At 40.4% G+C, this 23,587-nt stretch overlaps 1 protein-coding gene across 6 annotated transcripts in view; it reads right to left on the reverse strand.

Annotated features, from left to right (window-relative positions):
• Window positions 1-23,587, reverse strand: part of VWA5B1 (von Willebrand factor A domain containing 5B1) — a 168,365-nt gene that overhangs the window by 33,712 nt on the left and 111,066 nt on the right. For 5 of the 6 annotated variants that reach the window (XM_016422071.2, XM_056795674.1, XM_056795675.1 and 2 more), the window contains 6 exons: window positions 18,234-18,405; window positions 14,649-14,815; window positions 12,462-12,654; window positions 11,225-11,587; window positions 6,295-6,432; window positions 4,540-4,674 (listed from right to left, as the gene is read on the reverse strand). In XM_016422071.2, the coding sequence (XP_016277557.2) occupies window positions 4,540-4,674; window positions 6,295-6,432; window positions 11,225-11,587; window positions 12,462-12,654; window positions 14,649-14,815; window positions 18,234-18,405 (1,168 nt within the window). The remainder of the gene's footprint in view (window positions 1-4,539; window positions 4,675-6,294; window positions 6,433-11,224; window positions 11,588-12,461; window positions 12,655-14,648; window positions 14,816-18,233; window positions 18,406-23,587) is intronic. The other variant, XM_007491251.3, reaches the window with a different exon arrangement.

Genomic DNA, 23,587 nt, shown 5'->3' on the forward strand with positions numbered 1-23,587 from the left:
GAAAATTTGGTGTAGATACAGACACACTCTAATTAATTAGCCTTTGTATACTTTAGCCTGAGGCTAAATTTGGGAGGGAAAGCAAGAAAAAGTAAAAGCTTTTAATTTTTTGGCAAAATAAAACACACTTTCTTGTAGGTAAAACCCTCAGGGTATATCTGGAGTTTAGCTTAGAGAATGTGAAAAGTTTTCTCTCTTCCCCACCCCAGGGGTAAAAAACACCATTGGCTACATGCTGGGAGGGCAAAAAGGGGTGGGTGGAGAGCACACAATGATGGGATTTTTCCCTTGGTAGGCTCTGAAATCTTCTTAGGGTTAAAGGAGAAGTTTTAGTTATCTTTACTGTTGCTCTCCCTAACTGCTCTCCCCAATGTTCCACCTTCCATTTAAGCTAACACTAGAGACATGTGGGGGGCTTAGAAAGGGCTTTAAAAAAGAAAAAGTGGACTTCCAAGAGCAAGATAAACCTAAACTTGTTAATTTTAGCTTCAATATTTAGCACCTTATGGTAATAAAAAGCTGAGCTGAAATTATTAACTTCCTCCAATACTCTGGAATTCTGGGCTGTGAGGTGGTAGCTTGTGGGGACAGGGTAGCCTCCCTAGGAGGCAGAGAGTGTATGGGGGGGTTTGGAAGCATCTCCCCAAGTTAAGCCCTGAGGAGACTGATTGGTGCTAAACAACAACAAAAAAAAACACCCAACTTACCAGGCAGCAGCAAACACTCAGCTGTTCTCAGTATAAGGGGAAAAAATAGAGATTTAGGACTTACCCATCTGTGCAGGAAATAGACCAACAGCTGTAGCTTGTGGTTAATCTGACCTTTTGTCTATTTTGCTCTACCAATTTAGAGTGGAGTAAGAACTCCATGAATTCCATAATTAGCTACTAAGGAAGTGACCTAAGGATAGTTTTAGAGAGAGTAAAAAGTGAAGAAAATTGAAGAAGATTGAGGGTGCTCATCAAACCTTTGTGGTCTGCCAAAATGTAATAATTAAAATTAGTCTGACAAATATAGGAACTTTAAAAATTGTGGTCACCATTTATATTAAAATTTAAGTCATGTGGCTGTATAAAAATTAAATTTATATCTCTAATAATAAAATATTATATTTTATGATATTTATTAAGGATCATTAAAAGTCAAGGAATAAAGAAGATACAAAAAAAAAAAGAACCACATGTCCATGGCTGATTAGCCCATTGAAAATCCCCACGCTTAATTTACCACTATACTTGCTACATCATTGCAAGGAAGGAAGAGAAGAGAGTGTGGGAGGCATTACTGTCAGTTAAATACCAATTGTGATCTCACCAATGTGGGGACCCAGGTGAGATTATAGGGAATTCTGGGAAATACCAAGGACTTCTGGGGATTGAAGTCTAGGGTTTAAAATCTCCATTTTTACAACTATTAGTATAGCTTTAGTAGCTTTGGTACAGCAAAAGAGTGATAGTAAGAGAGGGAAATGTAGGAAGGAGGTAGAAAATATTGCCTAACTAAAAATACCCTAAGTCTGGGTCTGACTGCCTCCAGACCAAAAATGTGAATATGAATTCAAATTTCACCAGCACACGAAAGTGTCTCTAGCCAGGCATTTCAACAACCAAAGACCAATGCCAAAGAGGCTGAGCTGCAAAAGGGAGTCTCTCATGCCACGCAGGCAAGAGTCTCACTTGAGTAAGCATCCCTCTTCAGCCCTAGTCTCCAACACAAAAAGCCAAATCTTCACCAGAATCAGGAAGCCAAAACCCAAAGCTGCAAAAGAACCTCAATAGAGCTCACAACCACAAGGCAAAAGACTGCACAAGTCTCCCAGGGTCCCAGAGGCTCCTGCTTATATGCAGTTTTCTCCACCCATCAGCTTTCCTCTTCACATCTCAGGAATCAATCACAGTCTCCCAATTTGCCTAGCACTGCTAGGGGGTGTGGTGTGGTGTATGTGTGCTTGTGGTCTTTTTGGGTATCAACTTCCTTTTCTAGTAAAAGGTTCTTACTAGCTAAGTGTTAATGATTAACTAAGTGTGAAAGGTGGGGGACTCCAAGTTCTTGATTGATTAAGTTAAAATAAACAAAAGGAGTTTAAATTCTCTTTTACACAAGGTGGAAATGCTCATACCAAAAATGTCACTATGAATCTAGCAAATTGGTAGATGATGGCTCTAGCACTCTCCTTATTGTTGATCTTTATTGTATTTGAAATGAAAACATCTTAGTATTATTGTGAAAATAGTTTTGACTTCATGGGCATCTCCTGTAAATCTTGAGAATCTCCAGGGCTACCAGACTACACTTTGAGAACCAGTAATGAAACCACCAACATGGTCAGCTTGTCTTGCTTCACTGACCCAGAAATGGGTTGTTCACTCAATTAGACAAACATTCATCTATTCGTCTATTATGTACATGGCACTATTAGCTGTAAGAAATATGAAGATAGAAATGAAAAAGAGTCTTTACCTTCAGGGATATTATACTATATCTGGGGGAAGGGATTCTAATATATAAACAGATAACTAAATTCAAGATAATCGGAGGAGGGGAAAAGGCACTAATAATAAGACTTTGGGTAGAAGTTGGTGGATGAAGTGAGGAGGGAGGGCATTCCAAATCATGGAAGGGGAAAGAGCTTATGTAGAGACACAAAAATGATAATCAAAATATTAAATTCAAGGGAGACTGGATTGGAGAATGTGAAGGAGAGGAATGTTCCAATATGTCTTGGAAGGTTAGTGGGAATCAGATTCTGAAAATGATTAAAAACTAAACCAAGGTGGTTGTATTTTTTGTCTTAGAGACAACAAGGAGTGATATGGCCAGAGTTATGCTTTAAGAATATCATTTTGGCAACTCTGGGGGATAGTTTAAAGATGGGGGAGAGTGAAAGCAAGGAGACCAATTATGAAGTCATTGTCAGAATTCAGGTCAAAGATAATGAAAGTCTGAAATAAGATGGTCACAGCCAGGCTATTGGGGGACAAGGTCATAGAGATGAAAGATGTTATTTCGATAGGACTGACAAAACATGGCAATGAATTATATATTGGTTAGAAATTGAAGGGGGAATGGGTTGAAGACAGGAAGAAGTTAAGGATGATTCCAAGGAGACCACTTTGGAAGGATGGTGGTATCCTCAACCAAAACCAGATTACCAGGTGTTGAAGTGTGTGAGAGATGAGTTTTTCCTAAGATCACATAATTAAACTAAACTTTGAAAGAGTTATAGGATAGTTTGAGGGGAAGTAAGTTTCAATTATTATTATTTTTTAAGTTGGGGAAGACCTGGTCATGTTTATAGGAAGCAGGGATGGAACCAACAGATAAAAACTGAAGAATAAAGAGGTGGGTGATGAATGTGAGAAAGAGGAAACTGGAAGGAAAGAGAAGGCATGAGATTAAGGTCACAGTTAGTAGGTTGGCCTTGGCAAGAAGAAGAACCACCTCTTCATTAAAGACAAGAACAAAGGGGGAGATGATGGAGAATTGTGAGATATAGAAAAAGTGAAAATGGGGGATTCAAGATAGTAGTATCTATTATCAAGGAGGAGGAAAGGTTCTTATCCAAGAGGGAGGAAGGTATAGGAAGTTTGATCAAAGAAGAGAAGATTTGGAACAGCCACTGGGAAAGATAATGGTAAATCTGGGAAGAGAGGGTAGGCTGAAATTTGATAATATCAATTCTCACTGGCCCCAGTCAGCAGGATTATGTGACTTCCTTCAGTGATACTAAGCAGCAGCAGCACTTGAAATGGGAGTGGAGAAAGCAAATGGTAAACATTGCTCAGGGCTAGGGTTTGATAAGGCATGAGTGGCCACCAAACAAGAGAACAAGGGATTCTTTTTGTAGAGGATGATATTTGACTATACTCGTTAACCACAAGGAAAATATGTTTCCTATCATCTAAACTTTCACTCTTGGAGTCTGAAGGCCACTAAGTGGGAGCTCAGACAGGGACAGATGAGGGTGGATCCTGCTGAAATAGAATCTGGACCTACTAGTCCCACTCCCTCCATCTGAGACTATTTTTACATTATAGCAAATTCACTCAAGAAATCAAAGTTCTCATCTCTATCCCTGCCTCTAATTGTATATTCACATATGTGAATATATATTTATAGCACTAAAAGATATAGAAAACATTTTCCTCCCCAAAATCCTATGAGGTAGGGAAGGATTATGATACTTTGATTCCAATTTTATAGATGAGGAAATTGAGGTTCTGGCTAAATAATTTGTCTACCATCCTAGACTGACAATTCTAGAAGGTAGGATTCAAACTCAGATTTCAAATCTTCAAGTCCCACATCATTCTTTGTGTTAATGGATTCTCTGTTTCCATTAGAAACAGGTAGCTCTAGCAGCTACTCCTCAGTTGCTGGATAAAGCTCCTGACCTGGACTGATTTGGGGCTAAATCTCAAAGAATAAAAGGAAGAAAAGTCACTACCTATCTTTCCTGGATAAGCCTAGCCAGAGGGCCCACAGTTCTCCAGAGCAGGTTGCCCAGAAAACCAAGAAAAGACAAGATCAAGTTCTTACACAGGCTGAAGAATCCACTGTCCATCACTGCCTCTTGCCTAAAGATGTGTTGTGCTTGCTTGAGATTGCCAGTTAATCCCTTCTGTTTCTGGTTCAAGTTTGAGCTCCTCAAGCTTCTTGACTTAGAAAACATGCCTTGACAAGATCAATGAAGACAACTTATCATTCTTGAAGACCCAGTGTCTCCAGAGAGGGGAGAGAAGAGGTTAAATGGGGAGAGGGGCACATGGGATCATCTCATCTTTCTTTAAAAAAAATTTTTTTTTAAAAACCCTTACTTTCCATCTTAGATTCAATACTGTGTATTGGTTCTAAGGCAGAATGGCAGTATGGGCTAGGCAATGGGGTTAGGTGACTTGCCCAGGGTCACACAGCTAGGAAGTGTCTGAGGCTAGATTTGAACCCAGGACCTCCTGTCTCTAGGCCTGGCTCTCAATCCCCTGAGCCACCTAGCTGTCCCCTCATTTTATTTCAAAGAATCTAGACTTCTAGAACCTTGGATGTGTGTTGGAGGGAGTAATCCAATAGAACAGAATGTTAGTATCTAGAATGTTAAGAGTTTGAAGGGTCTTTAGAACATAGACTATTAGAACTGGGAGGCATCTTAGAACATAGAATGTCAGAAATAGGAGGGTCCTTAGAAGATAGAATCAGAATTAGAAGGGACCTTAGAAGAAAACATGTCAGAGAAGAAACTTGAGAACACAGATGTCAGAGTTGAAGACTTCCTTAGAAATATAGAATATCAGAGCTTAAAGTGACCTTAGAAGGGACCATGACAAAGTTTAAGAAAATAGAATGTCAGAGTTGCGAAGGGAAGGACAGAACATAAAATACCAGACATGAAAATGACCATAGAACAGTTCTTTGTTGAAACGCAGATGATCACAGTTGAAAGGAACCTTAGAACAGAAAATGTTAGAATGTTAGTGTTAGTTAGAACACTTAGAACATAGAATGCCAGCACTGGAAGGGGTGTTAGAGATTACTTAACCCAGCTCCATTTTACAGAGGAGAAAAATGAGACCCAGAAAGGGGAAGAGACCTAATTAACCAAAGTCACATAGTGAGGCAATGGTCAAGCCAGGACTGATAATAATAGGTCACATTCTAGAGTGTTTTCTAGTCTTGAGAGCAGTTTCCTTATAATGTAACAACTTTGTTGGGTAGGTAGTATATTTATTATTATTATTAATCACATTTTAGTATTTTCAAAGGTGTTTCTTCCAATAGTTTTATGGTGAAGGTAAGTGAGGGATATTATGAAGACAAGGAAGAAATGAAGATTCCAAAATATGAATGGCCTGCCCAGGACCACATAGTTTGAAAGAAGGATTTGAACCTAGGTCATACAATTTGAGCAACTAGGTTGCACTGTGTATAGAGTGCTGGACTTAGAGGCAGGAAGACTCATCTTCCCTAGTTCAAATCCAGCCTTAGGCATTTACCAATTATGTGACTCTGGGCAAGTCACTGAACCCTGTTTGTCTCAGTTTCCTCATATGTCAAATGAGCTGGAGAAAAAAAAAAACTACTCATCTTTGCCAAATCAGGTCACAGGGAGTCAGACACATGTGAAAATTACTGAACAATAACTTTCAATTTGAAATCTAGCACCCTTTGCATGCCATCTTGGATTGGGATGCGTGCAAAGTCTCCAGTGCCCTCCTCCTTTATTGTGTTCCTTCTCTGGGTCTCTAACTCCTTCCCTATGCCCATCTCTGGGTGTATGTAGCCCTTTGCCAGTCCCCTTACCTGTGTAGTTGTAATCCACCATGTTGGGCAGGTATCCTCGGGTCTTGAGGTCTATGGGCACAAAGGCTGTGTATTTGCTAATGACATTGCAGGCCCTGCTGGTATGCACAGCATTCACCTGGTACCGATGGCCAAGACCTGGCAGGGATTAATGGTAGGGGATGGAGGACACAAGAATCTCTGGTCAGTTTCCTTTCTTGGAAGCCTTCCCTGTTGTACCCTCCACCTTCCCAATCTTCATTCACTCCCTCTCTCTGGGCCCCCTCAGAACTCCAGGATTCATAGCATGACAATTGACTGGTTGCTTTGAAAACAAATTCTTTACTTCTCTCTGAGTCTTTCCTAAGGCCTCTAGTGCCCAGCTCACTCCTCTGTTCTATTCAGATCCTACCTGCTCTCCAAGACCCAGCTGAAGGGGAAGCTTCACCTTTCTGGAAGCCTTCCTTTACTACCTGGTTCCAGAGTTATTATTCCATCCTCTGGATTCCCAGAATACCTGGAATCATAGTTATAGGCTTACAGAGCTTTAGAACTGGGGGGCAGAACTTAGGACACAGAAAATAGAATGTTAGGACAGAAAACACTGACCCTGGAAGAGTCATTAGAAGTAGAATGCCAGGGGGCATAGCTCAGTGGATTGAGAATCAGGTCTAGAGATGGGAGGTCCTAGATTCAAATGTGGCCTCAGACACTTGCCAGCTGTGTGACCCTGGGCAAGTCACTTAACTCCCATTGCCTAACCCTTACCGTTCTTCTGCCTAGGAACCAACACATAGTACTGCTTCTAAGAGGGAAGGTCAGGGTTTAATAAAAAAAAAAAGAAGTAGAATGCCAGAGGTGGGAGGACCCTTAGGACAGAGAATGTCAGAGAGAGGAGGGTCCTTAGAAAACAGAATGCCAGATCTGGGAGGGGTTTTAAATTACACATATCAGCATTGAAAGGAGATTTAGAGATTCTTTAGTCTATGTGTCACTCCTCATTTTAGAAAGGATGGAACAAAGGTTCTGAGAGAAAGCAATTTAGCAACTTGCCTAAGGTCACTGGCACTATTAAGGGTTTATCTGGACTTTAGCATAGGTGGAAAAAAAAAGCATTGGTGATGGAGTCAGAATACTGGGCTTCAAATCCTGCCTCTTATACTCACTAGGTGAATGACTTTGGGCAAGTCATTCTACCTCTGGGGCTTGGTTTTCTCACCTATAAAAGAAGTAGGTTAGACCATCAGACCTCTAAAGACAGGGACCCTTTTCCACTCTCCAAAATTAAGATTCTATAGGTTGTCTTTTCAGTGATTCAGGAAACTCCTTGATGTCTGAGATAGTGTGTCCTCCTTCCTTTGCACATGAAAGAGTACTTAGATCAAGGGATGCATTTTCAAGCCATAGCCATGATGAAGTCAGTTAGCTAGCTGGCATTTATGCATTCCAAATACCAGATTATTTGATCCTCACAACCACCCCATGGAAGTAGGTGCTAGTATTATCCCTATTTTACAGATGAAGAAACTGAGGTAGGCAGAGAATCAAAGGTTAAGTGACTTGTCTTGGGTCACATTGCTAATAAGTATCAGACTTGAACTTGGGTCTTTTTAATTTAGCATCCTTTCCACTATATCACCTATGAAGATGGCCTGTGGACAATTCAGTGCTGGAATTGGGATGACTCTTTGGGATTTGTTTCATAACCAATGCAAACCATATCTTATTAGACTAGAGCATATCCATTTCTATTTACTTGTGTTCCTCTTCCTTCCCAGTAGAATATAAACTTCTCAAGAAGAACTGTTTCATTTTTTTGCCTTTGTAACCCTAGTACCTATCCCAGTGATTGACACATAGTTGATGCTTATTGCATATTTATGGGATTGAATCAAATAGATATTGGTCCCTATGAAGGCTAGGACCAGGTATTACCCATCTGGCATTCGTTCAGGAAATTTCTGTGGAGTGAAGGAGTGAATGAAGGAGTGAATGAGTGAATGAAGGAGTGAATGTTCCCAACCCACATCTGACCCACAATCCAACAGAAGAAGAGACTAGGCTCCAGCTCAGTTCTAATGATTGTCTGGTAAAGAAAGAGAGCTCAAAGAGGCAAAGGAGGAATTGGAAGTTGTAAATCTTGAAATTTCTCAGACTTGTGAATGTTAAAAATTTCCCCATCGGGGAATTCTCAATTGGAACAATTCCCTACTGGGAACATTCCCCATTTTGACTGTGAGAACTCACCAGGATCAGAAATGGGAGGACCTCTACTCCACCCATACTTAAGACTGCTTTAGGGGAGAAAACTCCTGCTAAACAATGAAAGTACTTAAACCCATACTTATGATGAGGCAGGGAGTTCTTTGAGCCATGCCTGTTTTTAGAATTGATACAATGGGATGCTAGGTACCTAGAAAGGTCAGGCAACTTGTGAACTTGCCAGGAGCAAAGAGGTGAAAACTTACTTATAGGTTTTCTCTTGAGGGGATTAGTCGACTCAGCTGTGTTTTCTCTGGTTCAGATTTACTGAGGGGATTAGTCAACCCAGCAGTGTTTTTTCTGATTCAAACTTACTAAAGGGATTAAGTCGACCCAGCAGTGTTTTTAGAATGGGTTGTCCTTTGGAAAACGTCTACAGTGATTGGTAGATGTAAGGACTTAGGGGAGGTGACATAGGAGAAAAACCCCTATATAAGAAAAAGCAGAATCTATTGAGAAGGGAATCCTTTTGGAGGATCTCTGATGAGGATCACTTGGGAAGAATCTCTTGAGAGAGGCTCTGGAGAAGGGAAGCTCTTGGAGGACAATCTCTAAGGAAGTCTCGCTGGAGCTCCTCTGAGGGGACTCTGTCCCTCTGGAGGCTCTGGAGAGAGGCCCTTTGAAACAGTCTCTGGCTGGATCTCTCTTTGAGGAGGACTCTGGCTGGAACTGTCTCTGGTGAAGTCAGCTGAGATGGAGCTGGCCTGGTGTCACTAGAATCCTTGCTTAGACAGACCTTGTGGTGAGTGATAAAAGACTGACTGACTGATCTCTCTCTCTTAAGACTCAGGTCTAGGCCATGTTGGCTTAAGGCCCTTCATACTTATTCCTTTCTTACTCTCTCTCTTTCTTTAATTCCTCATTGTATTATTAATTAAAATCTCTATAAAACCCAGTTGACTTGGGTATATTCAAAATTGGGAATATATTCCCTGGTGACCACCTTATATTTGATTTAAAAACCAAGACACTGTAGTGAAACATATTTTCTGTGGTCAAATTTACTCACCCACTCTTATATCTATCACAATTTATATCTTCCCCTATTTTACTCACTACAGTTTATGTCTTCAACCATTTTAACTGCCACAGTTTATAGCAGACAACTATTTTAAATTTTACAAAGTGAAGGAATTATAGGATTTAGGTCCTTTAATCCAGCCCCCTCATAGATGAGGAAATTCATTCTGTCTCTTCTTCCCTTTGTACTTAAACTCTTTGAAAAGGCCCTTTACAATAGATACCTTTCCATTTTCTCTACTCACTCTCTTCCTAATCCTTTCCAATCTAGCTTCTGACCTTATCATTCCATCAAAAACTGCTCTCTTCAAAGTTATTAATGGTTGCCAAAGCCCATTAATGGTCTTTTCTCAATTTTTATTCTCCTTGACTTCAATGTAGCTTTTGACATTGTTGACTATTCTTCTTGATACTCTCTGCTTGCTAGGTTTTCAGGACACTGCTCTAATCCTCTGCTCCTTCTACTCATCAGATTGTTTCTTATCTGTTTCCTTTGCTGGAGCCTCCTCCAGATCATTCCCTCTAAATATAGATATACCTCAGGGTTCTCTCCTGGACCCTCTTCTCTCCTCCCTTTATACTACTTCACATGCTCATCTCTTCAGCTTCTATGAATTTAATTCACACCTCTATGCTGATGATTCTCATCTCTCTTTGGCCTCTGAGGTGATTTTCCTAAAGTGAATGTCTAATAATGTCACCCCCCCTTTCCTGCCCCAACTCAATAAATTCCAATGGCTCCCTATTGCCTTCAGGTTCAAATTCAAAATGCTCTGTTACCCAAAGCCTTCCATAATCTATTCCCTTCCTACCTTTCCAGTCTTCTTATACTTTACTCCTTCACTGATACTCTTTCATCTAGTGATAGTAGCCTCCTAACCCCTTGTTCTAGGAACAAGATGCTCCATATCTCTTGGATCTGGGAATTTTCTTTGATTGACCCCCACGCCTTGCATACTCTGTCTTCCATTCTTACTATTAACCTTCCTGGTTTTATTTAAGCCTCAGTTAAATTCCCACCTTCTTTAGAAAGTCCAGGACCTTTCCCTCTCTTAATTATTTCCTATTTATCTTTATATAGCTTGCTTTGTATAAATTTGTTTGCATGAAGTCTCCCCTATTATATTGTAAACTCCTTGAGAACAGGCACTGTTTTTAGCATGTTTTTTGTATCACCAGCACTTTTCATACCCCCAGGTACAGTGCCTTGCCCAGAGTAGGCACTTAATGTTTATTGACGGATTGATTGAAATTGTGTCCTGGGGAAGTCAAGTGAAATTATGTCATATTAAGTGAGATTTGAATTCATTCTTTAGTCCTCCATCCATTGTATCAGCACAATAGGGAGACAAAGTCCTGCGACAGGAAGGGCAGAGTACTGGGGGAAATGATCTAGGAAGAGAAGCCTTGAGGGAAAAGGCACTATTAGAGATAGAAGATCCCTGGAGAAGTACTTGGAATGAGATGTATGGGGTGAGGGATAAGGAAGAGAAGCCCTGGAAAAATGGAACTATAGTAGAGGATGAGAAACAAGGGGAAGATGTAGAGATCAATGGGGAAGGAGAAGAAATGAGTTGAGAAATACGGAGAATTTCATGGAGGAAGGGAATGGGGAAAGAAGGCAACATAGGTAATGAAAGGGAGAGGATGAGAAGGATGGGCTGCTCACCAGGTTCAGTCTCATACTCCGTCTCAGCCAATTGCTCAAAGTCTCTGATGATAGCCTTGGCAGCCAAATGGTGGAAGGTCCTTTTCCAAAGGTCAACATCACACTTGCCCTCCTTTTTGATGTCTGAGATCTGCATCTCCTGGGCAAGGACTCCCAGGTCGAAGTTAACCTCCCATTTCACAGGCTTGTTATTCCTCATGCCTTTGACCACAGCTTTGCAGATAAATCTGGAGGCCAGGGAGCAGCTGGGATTCACCTTCTGTTTGCCCTGAGATGTTGCAAGTCCCTTGGAGTGGGATATCAGCTCTGGCTCTGGCTTCATCTCTGGCTCTGCCTCCTGCTTCAAGGGATGGTGAGCTGGCACTAGGGATGGGAACACAGATAAGAACCCAGGTGAAAGGTGTTATTAGCCATCCCACTCAAGGGTTTTTCTGGATCCCAAACAAACATGCGCAGAGGAAGCAGAGACCTTCAAAACAGCAATAGTTGTTTATCAGTCACTTATCCACTTGTATCTTTCTTCTCCACACCTTTGGAATCATAGAATCACAGTAGCTCAGAGTTGGATGGGACATCTCAGAAGTCAGCCAGTCCAACCCATGCCAGAAACAAAAAAGTCTCTTCTACAACATATGAAACAAGTGATTGTCTAGCCTTTGAAGGCTGTCAATAAAGGGGAACCCACCACTGTGGGAATCTCTCTCTAGTTTGTATATCTTTCACAATTTCTGTTTCCTCTGTCTCTATCTTTGGAGTCTTTTTCTCTCCCTCTCCCTCTTACCCCATTTCCCTCCCATTTCTTTCCCCCTATTGTCTTCTCTCCCCCATTTCTTGTTCTCTTCTTCCCTTCCCCTGTTCCTGTCTGTTTCTCTCAGTTTCTTCCCCTCCTCCCAAATTCTCCAGTTTTGTGATGTTTTCTTTCTCTCCTTCAATGGAAAAAGGCTCTTCTGTTAGCCACCATGACAGTTACTTATCACCCATAATATGGATGAAAATATGTATTGGGGGTGTTAAGAGGTGAGATTTTGTGCCTAATTCTATCTGTACCCACTGACTGATGCTTTCTGGTTGACCACACTCATCAGCCCTATCCACCCTCCCTAGCTGGGACCTGACCAGCCTTGGATAAGCTCAGACCCTCTGGTTTAGTAGTTCCCCTCCTTTCATCCCAAGTTTAGGCAGGTAGCACTCTCAGCTTCCCCTAGCAGCCTCCTCCCCACCATCTCACCCTTCTCACCATGGTCCGCAAGACTGTGGCTGTCAGAGGAGGAGGAGGATTTCAAGTAGGGGATGGTGTCCCCCTGGTCCTGATCTTTCTCTGGGCCCTGGGATTGGCGGCGGGAGGATCCTGAGCCCGGGCGTTTCGAAGACTTCCGAGTGCTCCATGTAGTCTTGAGCAGCTGGACTTCTGGACTGGTACATCTCGAATTCTGTGATGAGGGGCAAGAGAGGGAGAATGTGAGTCTGGGGTTAGGGGGAGTTGATGCAGAGGGGCTTTTTAGCCTGAATTATCACCTCATTCCCCAGACCTCATCATCCCTCTTCCACCCCATTCCCATGTGCCTGGCTCTTCCTCAACTCTTAGGTACTTTTTGCCTATCCAGGAAGAAATAATGACATGGACACCCCCAGACCAGGGGAAATCCATAAAACAATATACTTTGTTAAAGAATGGCTCACTGGTAGCAAATTTATCTTCTTCATTCTGTTGGACTGAGATGAATATTAAAATGAATTGGAATATCTCTTCTGGATGATCACAGACTATTGACTTAATTTCACACGTGTTGAGCTAATAGACTAGAATATTGTCAGCCACAGTTTCAGAGTCTAAAGGTTGAAGGTGATTTTAGCAGTTATGAATCTACCCCCTACTAGGGAGTAGTCCCCTACTTTACTATAACACTCCTGACAAAGGGTCCCTACAGCCTCTACTGGAAGACCTTCAAGGAGTAGAAACTCACCATCCCTCAAGGCAGCCTATTCCACTTTCTGAGAACTCTATTTTTCCTGACATTCAGCATAAATCTCCACCTTGTAACTCCCACTCACTGAACTAATTCTGCCCTGGGGAGCCAACTGGAGTGAGTCTTATCTCTTTCCCAAATGATAATCCTTCATGGCCTTGAAGATGCCTGTCATTTCCTCTGAAGAGAAAAAAACTTCATTCTCCAGAACTAATTCTCATATGACATGGACCTTTCCCCATCCTGGCTGCCCTCCTCTTTAATCTTTAGGTTTAGAACTGAACAGTCTTAGTGCAGAGTACACCAAGACTCTTATCTCATTATTCAATGTGATATTACAACTCTCTTAATGCAATTCAAGACATTAGCTTTTGGGGCTTCTGCTGAATCCTTTTGAGCTTGTGGTCTACTAAAGCCTCTAGATATATTTTTTAAAGAATTCCTAACAACATTTCCTTTATCTTTTACTTGAAAGGTGATTTTTTTTTCATCTGAAGGGCAAGACTATAGGACACTCCTTTGAAATGTCAAATTCTTCAATTTGGCCCATTGTTCTAGCCTGTCAATATTTCTTTGATTCCTCACTCAATTCAGTTCTCTAGGTTGTTGGCTATATCTCCTAGCTTTGTGTCAAACTTGACACAAAAGTATGGCACATATGCCTTCATGCTGAAGTTTCCATAGAGACATCATCCCAGAAATTAGTTCAGCACTCTACCAATGGTTGCCTGATGATGACTTAGGGGGGAAGGGTAAGGGAGAGATGAAGAGTTTGGAGAGGAGAATAAAAGAAGACAGATGGATAGATGAGAAATAAAGAAGGGAGAGGACAGTACACAAGATACACTGAGAGTTTCTTTCAGGATGTCCTCAGGCTGGGGGATGACATGATACCCTCTTGGGTTTTCCTACCACACTCCTTCCTTTCAATCTTTTTGTTCCTGTCAGATTGGAATGTTACCATTAGTTGCTGTTTCTTACCTCTGGATCTTTATCATGTCTTCTGAAATGGATTTCCAACTAACCCTTTCTATCTCTCTCTCTTTCTTCAAGGTCCAGATCAGGCACCACTTCCTACATAAAGTCTTACTTGATTCCTGGCCTTTTCACCCTGCAACTGGAAATCATCTTTCTCTCTCATTGAATATCTCACTGCATTTTGTTTGGTCCTCTCATAAAATCACAAAAATCTATGAATTTCAGGGGTGGAAGGGACTTCAAAGACCATAGGATCATAGATAATAGATTTAGAGCAGAAAAGGACCTTACAAGTCATCTTGATCAATCCTTTTATTTTACAGATAAGGATAGTAAGGACACGATTAAGTGATTTATCTGTTCATAGTCATGGAGTATTAATTATTAGATGTGCAATTGGGATCCATGGCCTCTGACTCTAGACTCAGTGTTATGATAGCTTTTACATGAGTATTTTTTAGAAGTTGTTTCCCCAATACCTGGGAGTCAACCTGCCACAGGCAGGGTTCTGTGGTGATGTGGTCCTGGTCTGGGGTTTTCTGAAGTAGGTGCTTTTCTGTTGTTGTTGAGGCGTCACTGGTGGTGGGGGTCTTGAAGAAGGACTTGAGTTCAGGAATCTTGTTGGTGCTGTGTGCTTGTTGGTACCCTGGAGAGGAGGCAGGATGAGGGCATTAAATACCCGGGAGGTTAGGGAAGGAAAAATAGGAGGGATGAGTCTGTCCCAGAGCCAAGCTATAGAATATAAGATGAGAGTCTGCAAGCATATCAGGGATATCTGAAACTTTAAGAGGCCTCAGAAAATCATCTAGGTCCAACCCCTCACCCCCCCCCCCCCCATTTCACAAATGAGAAAACTGAGTTTTAGAGAAGCTTGTGACTGCTATGGTGTCAAGAATACTGGTTATAGAGTTAGGAGACCTGGATTTGAATCCTGAGGCAAGGACTTCTTCCTGGTTTTATCCTAGGCAAATCTGAACTTCAGTTCTCCCATCTGTGAATTTTAGATTTACTCCACCCTGCTTAGTCTAACAAAACAGAAATGTCTACACCCATACTTAAGGATTAAGTATTGAGAAGGATGGCCTATGACAGGCATGTGCTAGCAAATGACAAATCAGAAACAACTGACAGACCCCTGGGCTGTCCTAAGTCAACCTTAAGCTACCATTGGTACATGTGAGATGCAGGAAAGTGATGTAAAATGGTCTATATATTTGGTGTCACTTCCTCCCTCCAGCCTCTTTTCACAGAGAGGTGGCTCTGGTGGCAGCGTGCTGAGCATCTTGGCATTTTGGCGTGGCGGCAGCTATTGTCCAGGTTTGGCGGTGAGAATCCTTGATACACTACTGGGGAAGCTTAGTAACCTAGTTCAGGTGAGGTGTCTTCTCTGAGCTCTCTCAGAGTTTAGGCTGATTCTTTTCTCCTTTACCTTCCAAAACACTATCCTCTTAGGAAAGCCTCTAATCTTCTGAAAAGACCTTGTGGTGGAGGTCTTTGAATTCCCCCTGGCACAGGCCAGGTGGGAGAAATCCTATACTCTTTCCCTCTCTCTTCTCCTTAATTTCTTCCCTCTATATTAATTAAACCACCATAAAATTTCCAAACTGACTTGGGTATTTTATTTGGAATTCCTTCCCTGGCAACCAATTAAATTTAGATTAAGTCACAACCCTAAAACTTCCCCTTACACATCTACAAAATATTCTCTACACATATGGTAGGACATATTAATATCCAATGAAGAAAATATTTTATAAATCTCAAAGCACTACAGAACTGTGGATCATTATTATTGAGAAGAATTAGATCCTGGGGTTCACTAACTAACTTTGAATTTCCTCTTCCCCCTTCCTTTTCCTTCTCTTCCAAAGTGTCAGAGGCCAGATTTGAATTTAGGACCTCTCATCTCCAGGCCTGGCTGTCTATCCACCATTGTAAGGGATTTTAACAGGAGAAAGCTGAAAGCAGGAAGCACAGAGGCAGAGAGAGAAAATTCTGGTACACTGAGGAGACTGTCTCTGTGCAGGACAGTTGGTAGAGTTGCTCTCTGGAAAAGGAGATTTTGAAGCTGCCAAGATACTGGGACTTTACTTCAAGCAAAATCATCTTCTGGAAGTGGTAGAGAGAGTGGTAACAGTCCAAACAGGTGGACTGTGTAGGTGAGGCCATTTCTTTCCTTCCTGATTCTGTGAACTGCTACTGGTTTCTACTGGGATTTCTCCATACCCAAGAGGACATCAGCTGTGAGACTTCCTTTGGCCTTGTTCCTATTCCTACAAGCCCTCCCCTAATCTTAAGTAGTAATTAAGGAATTAATTAGAATAGTATAGAAAGTTGTTAGTGGGGTTTAGTACTCTGACTTTAGGGTTGAAGATTAGATCTTCCAATTCCCTTCCTTTCCTTCCCTTAGCTTAAATAAACTGTTAGTTTGATATAATTACTTGTTTTACCTAGTATTTTAATTATAAATATATCACCACTGAGTTGCCCCTTCAACTTTTACTTCTAATCTCAGAGAGCTGCTTCCCTGGACCTTTTTCTGCTAAGAGCAACGGAGAGATACCACAATAGGGGTAATGAGGGGATATTACAATCCCAAGACCTGGATGTTAGTCCTGATTGTCTGCAAAGTGACTTGCTGTGTGATTTTGTACAAATCATTTCACTTATTCTCTGGACCTCAGTTTGCTTATTTGTCATTTGGGAATGATAATCCAAGCTCTGATAACCTCATGACATTATAGCAAGGACTCAAAGGTATAATGACTGTGGAAATCCTCCAACCAAGTAAAATATGCTGGTCAAATGAAAGACAATAATTATAATGTCATAAAGTTGATGTGATCATCTCTGGTTACAAAATGGGTTGGGTTGAGAGTCTTTAATGCTTTAAGGTATTTCCAACAGAAGACATCATCAGTTTTTGGAATACCTTCTCCAGTCTGGGATGATGTGGGCAAGACTGTGGCTGGGAGATACTTTAATCAGTCAGCTAGCATTTATTAGGGACCTACTGTTATGTGCCAGACACTATGGAAATTGATGGGCTTTAGAATGTAGAATATCAGAGATTAAAGGGCCCTTAGAATATAATGTTAGAGCTGGGAGAGATCTCATCTTTAGAATATTAGAGTTTGAAGAGATCTTGGAACATAGAATGTTATAGATCTGTGATATCAAACCTATGGCACATGTGCCATTCACTTTACCCATCCCTCTATCCAGCAGCCCAATGGGAACACACAGGAGTTAAGGTTAGTAGCTCATAGGCAGTGGAGCTAGAGGGGAGCAGAGCTCTTGGACCATTTTCCTGTTCTTCACCTGCACTGAGGACATTTTTTTTCACATCACCTGCCCCTCCACCCAGCAGCCCAATGGAAGCACTTTCTCTCTCCCCTGAATGGGGTAAGGGGTGGAGTGGGGTACACCTGACTCTCAGTGGGGGGGCAGGGCAAGGCATGGCACGTGGCTTCTGAGGTGTATGGTATGTGGTCTCTAAAAGGGTTTTCCATCACTGTTATAGATGGATCTTAGCATGTCAGACCTAGAAGGGAAATTAGAACATGTTAATGTTAATGCTGAAAGGGGTCCTTAGGACATAGGATGTTAGATCTGGAAAGTCTATCAACCCTTTATATAATCCTGGAAAGTCCCTTAATTCTTAATAAGCTTTTAGAACAAAGAATACTAAGATATAACAGAGAACTTAAGACATGGGAGTGTCATATTTGAACTGGAATACATAGAATATTAAAGCTCAAAAGGATCTGAGAGATCATTTTGTCCAAATCTCTCAATGTACATATTAGAACAATGAGGTAGGTCCAAAGAAAGAAAACATCTTGCTTGAGTTCAAAGAACATGTTAGAGGCATAAGTAGAAAGGGTTTTTCTATTGGATTACTTTCTGGTGTCTTCCCAGAGATGCTTTCAGGCTCTAGGACCTCTTAGCTCTCTTTCCCAAACTAAAGATACACTTGGGTCAGCCCTACCCATTCATAATTAAATCATTTCTCTTGCTCAAGGTAAAACTGCCTAGGGGGAGAATATATCAGTAGGACTGACCTCTGACCAGATTAGCATCTCTGATGAAAGCTGGTATATCCTGGCTCATTTGGTATGCATTATATGACAGGGCTTCTTGGATGGAGTCTTTTGGAGCAGACTCCTCTTTCTGGTAAGGCTGGAACACAGAGCTTCTTGATTTCTGGGAGAGTGGTGCACTGTGAGGATGAATCTGGTCATAAGGTACAGCAGGAAAGAAAACAAAGGTCCAAAAATTAGGAAAGAACTAAGGAAGAATTGCAAGTGATCAGAGGCACTCATTAGGCTACAGTGGTTTAGCTATAATCCTGCATAAAGGCAGAAAGTAGAGACTAAATTAGCTTCTTTGTCCCCCTTTGGCCTAGTAGATCATGTCTTGAGGCTCCATCTTGGCCAAGGAGCTTAGACCCAGCAAAAGACCAAATCTGGTGCCACTCTCCCTTGCCAGTTTTTATTATTGCATCACCAGTATCACCTCCCCACTTTTTGAGATCTGTCTAGTGGTCTCTCTGAAGGTCTGGGCTTACTCCGTCCAAGTATGTGCTTCCCACACCCACTCATTCAATACTCTAGTCAAACTGGATAACAATCTGTCTCCCAGGTACACCTTGTACTCTTCCCCTCTATGTCTTTGCTTCTACCACTTCTTTTGCCTTTCTTTTTCTTTCCTACTGAATCCATTTAAATTCCATCTCCTCCATGAAGCTTTACTTGATTCCAGTTGTTGGTTACAACTTTTAGACCTCACACAGAAATTTATTTGCATATAACTATATATTTACATACATACATATATGTATATATATATATATACATGATAGAATAAAGTGGATAACTCTTTGGGGAGACCTTTAGCATTTGACTTTAGAATTAGAATCCTAGAATCTTGAAACTGAAAGAAACTTCAGACGTTTTCCAGTCCAACTCATACTTTTGTTTAACTGAAAATTTCCACCATGGTCATAGCTTGAAAAATATCTTATGTGGCTTTCTTCTAATTTCTTTAGGTCCCAGGTCCATGTTGAGTTCATTGTGGTACATGGTGTAAGATGCAGGACTAAATTAAATTTCTGCCAAACTGCTTTTCAGTTTTCCCAAAAGTTCTTGTCAAATGGCATTCCTGCTTTAAACAATAAATTCTCTCAGGTTTAACAAACACTGAATTGTTGAATTCAATTTTTTTTTTCTGATTCACTGAAACTAGAAGAGCTATTTAGAGCTGGAAAGGACCTCAGAAGCTATCTAGTCTAACTCCATAATTTTACATGAGAAAATTGAGACCTGGAGAGTTGAAATGATTTGCTCCAGGTCATGTAGGCAGCAACAGAAGTTCTATTTGAGCCCACTTTTTCTGGCTTTAAATACAAGACTCTTTCCCTCTTCTCCCCCCCCCCCCCCCAGCTCTACCATGGTTCTTCATCTAGTCTGAATCTCTGATTGACTTTTCCATTTTTTGCCATTTATATTTAGTGAGGAATCCATTGAATCACATCCACATGTGGTATAATATTAAGAACACAGGATTTGAGATGGGACCAGCACTTGAATCCTGCAGTTCTGCTACCTGTGTGACTGTAGGTGAATCATAACTTCTTGGGCCCTAAGTTTTCTCATTTATAAAACTGAGAGGATGGTTAGGCAGGCTGAATATCTGAAGCACTTTCCAGGGCTGAATCTAGGATCTCTAATAAGTTATCTTCCTCTTCAGCTTTGGAGAATTCCAATGATGAGGAACTTGTGAGTTCCCAAGGCAGAATGTAAACTCATTGCTAGTGTACACATCATCTCATCCATTATATTTATATCCACTTTGACACAACAAATTGTCAAAATATATTTCTTATAAGTATTGCATGAAAGCATTGGTATAAGCTATATCAGACTACTTACCTCCTTCGGGAGGGAGGGAGAGAATCTGAATCATGAAATGTCAGAAAAAAATTGTCAAAAATTGCTTTTACATGTAATTAAAAATAAAATTTAATAAGAAATTATTTCTTTATATTAGTCCTAAATTTGATTCTATGACTTCCATTCATTGTCTATAATCCTTCCTTCTGGGGGCAAGAAAAGAAGTCTAATCATGACTAACATATGTACAAACTCTTTAAAATGTAAATACTCACAGATATAAAGTTTTATATATTCATATTCCCACTTCCCCAGCTACTACATTAATTTATGTCCTCATCATCTCTCTTACCTATATTCACCCTCTATTCTGGTCTATTATATATACTGCTTTCAAAATAATTTTTCTTAAGTACAAACCTGACTACATGCTTTCCTTATTCAACTTACTCCAGAGGCTTTCTAACAAATCTCTAGAATAAAAATATAAAATCCTCAGTTTATTTTTTTAAACCCTAAAATAGAATCTGGCACCCAAACTTTTCCATCTTCACTGAACTTCGCTACCCCATTCATTTTCAGTGACTCAGCCAAACCGACCTTCTCTTTGTTCCTCATTCATGGCATTCTGTCTCTGGGTTCCATGTTTTTGCACTGGCCATCCCCCAAGTCTGAGATGGACTCCTCTTTCCTTGCCTCTACTTCATAGACTCTTCCTTTAAGATGAAGCTCAGGATTACCCTCTGCATGAAGACTTTCCTGATTTCAAATATAGCCCTTACTCCCAAAGGACCTTAAATTGAACTACTTTGTGTGTATACATAAATGTATTATTTACATGTATATAAATGTTTATATATGTGAACCCTATATTTATGTACATATTTTCTATGTACTTGTTATAATCTCCATTAAAATGTCAAATCATTGCTAGTACACATTGCCTCATCCTCTATATTCGTATCCTCAGAGAATACCACTGTGCCTGGAACAGAGTAGGGTTACTTAATAAATATTGGTTGATTGATTCTTCATGTCATTTGATCCCTGCAATAAACCTAGATATTTTGCAAAATATGTTGTGAAATATTTTGTGAAAGGAACAGAGAGGTTAAATGACTTACCAGTTGACAAAAGCAATAGCTAATATTTATATAGCACCTAATACGTACCAGGCACTGTGATAAGTACTTTATGAATATTATTTCATTTTATCCTCACAATAATGCTGGTAGGTAAAGTGTTGTTATTGTCCCCATTTTACAGATGAGGAAACTGAAGCAAATAGGTTTTAAATTAAGTGACTTACCCAGAGTAATACAGTGAATAAGCGTCTGAGACTGGATTTGAATTCAGGTCTTCCTAAGTGCAGGTCTTTTCTATTTCTGCTATACTACCTAGCTGTCCCATAGTCACAAAGCTAGTAAGGTACAGAGAATGGATTTGAACCTGGGTCCATCTGATTCCTAGACCAGTGATGTTTCCTGCTACTCCACACTGCTTCCAGCTTCTCCTCTTCCTTGTGATAGCTTTTCTTGCAATAACCTCCTGCAAGACTATGCTTGACCTCTATCCATGATTAAAGTGCAAGCTAGGCTACTTCCTAGAAGAGATGGAATACTCCCTAAAAACAGATGAAATAAGACTAAACAAAACCAGAAGGACTTTGATTCAAAAACAAAGAAGGAGAAGGTCATGGAGAGGAAGAAGAAAATCTTGAGGTGTGCCAAGAATTTGGAGTAGAAGAGAGGTGTGCCAAGAATTTGGAGTAGAAGAACATTATTCAGAAGGAGAGATTCAAGAAGGATGCTGAAACATCTGAGATTAACAAACAGAAACAAGCTGTCTGTCCTCCAAGGAATGGTGCCATGGACCTACAAGTACTATCAGATGGGAGATCCAGGAAAGGGCAGGGGAGAAAGGGCAATAAGTAGAGACTGATGACTCTTCCCAAGAGGGGTCCTGTGGTAGATTAGTTAAATATCTTCCTGGAACATTCATCATAATGTTTAACAGAGAACCTCCCAAGACTAGTCAGGCAAAATGAATTCTAATGAAGAGAAAGAGCATGGGAACATGACCTTAAGTACCATGGTTAATTCAACAGAAAAAAACAACTCTATCCCATGGTAAAACTTGAACACTACCCCAGACCATCCCTGGCACTATGGCTTCTTTGTTCTGTTTCTACATAATACCTGACCAGACCTAAGAGTGGTGCAGAGATCTGTACCATCCTGTCACCATCCAAGACTACTTCATGAGTAATCTTCCTAAAATAAAATCCATTTGTTTCAATGTTGATATGGATTGTCCTTCTTTTTTTGGTATCTCAGTATCTTCTTGGAAGTATCATCTTTCTAGACAGTCTTCCCCCTTACAGTTATTCATGTGTTTCAAATAATGATGGAAGAAATCTATAAAGAATTACTGAAAACTATGAAATCTTGGGCATGTAGCTGGACACTTTAGGGACATACATAGTGGTTTTCTCATTGCTAACAATTTAAAGCACAGGCTTTAGAAGAGAAAAGCAGATATGAGAAGTGGACAACTGGTTATGAAAATAGTGACTGAGAATGGGATTTGGATTTCTGTACTATAGTATAAAATATAGGAATGACAGGCTCTTGACCAGGGATGAAGCGTACCTTAAAAAGCTTGATAAACATAACTTCATCTGGAGTCTTACACTTATAATAAAAAGAGATTTTAGTTTAACATGATAGAAGGGAAGAAAACTCCCTGCATATATTAACCAAAATAGATACTGCAGAGCAGGAAGAAAGAAGAATGACAGTAGACATATACACTAATTTATAAGAGAGAAAATCCAAGGAAAAAGATAACAATATGATTTCACACTCATAAAGTGTGAGTAATAAGCATAAGAAATTAGAGCTCCTAATGCATAGAGGAAAAGTAGACTTCATTAGTATGACATATTAGTGGGATGACATCTGAGTGAATTATAGATGGAAGGACATATGTCAAAGAGGAAGAATACTGAATATTAAGAAGATATTTTCCTGTAAGGAAATATAGGAACCAGAGGAGGTAAGCATAGTGGAAAGCAATTGGGCAATGGTTAACAATGGGAGAAACAAAAATATTATTGGGGTATACAACAAGATCATTGGGATGGGGATGAAGAAATAGATGAGAAATTTAGGGAACAAATAATCTTGCCAAAGTAGTATGTTATAGCAGTGAGGGGGGACTTCAATAACCTGGACACTAGGCCTCTGGAGTTTCCTGTCCAGACTAGTAAAACAGTTAATGCTTTCTTGACTGAAGTAATATCCTTAAAAAGGTGGAGGAACAAGGAAGGGAACCTCAAATCCAAGTCTAATTTGTACCATAAAGGAGGAACTGGTTCCTGAGATTGATATAATGGGAACCTTGAACTAAAGTTCACTATTGGTGAAAGAGGAAAATAAAGCTGGACATAGAATACCATACTCCCTGGATTTTAGTAAAACAGGGTTTTACAAAGGTGATCTTCTTACTTTTACCTGATTTGG

The sequence above is a fragment of the Monodelphis domestica genome, chromosome 4, assembly GCF_027887165.1.
Source record: "Monodelphis domestica isolate mMonDom1 chromosome 4, mMonDom1.pri, whole genome shotgun sequence".
Lineage (NCBI taxonomy): Eukaryota > Metazoa > Chordata > Mammalia > Didelphimorphia > Didelphidae > Monodelphis > Monodelphis domestica.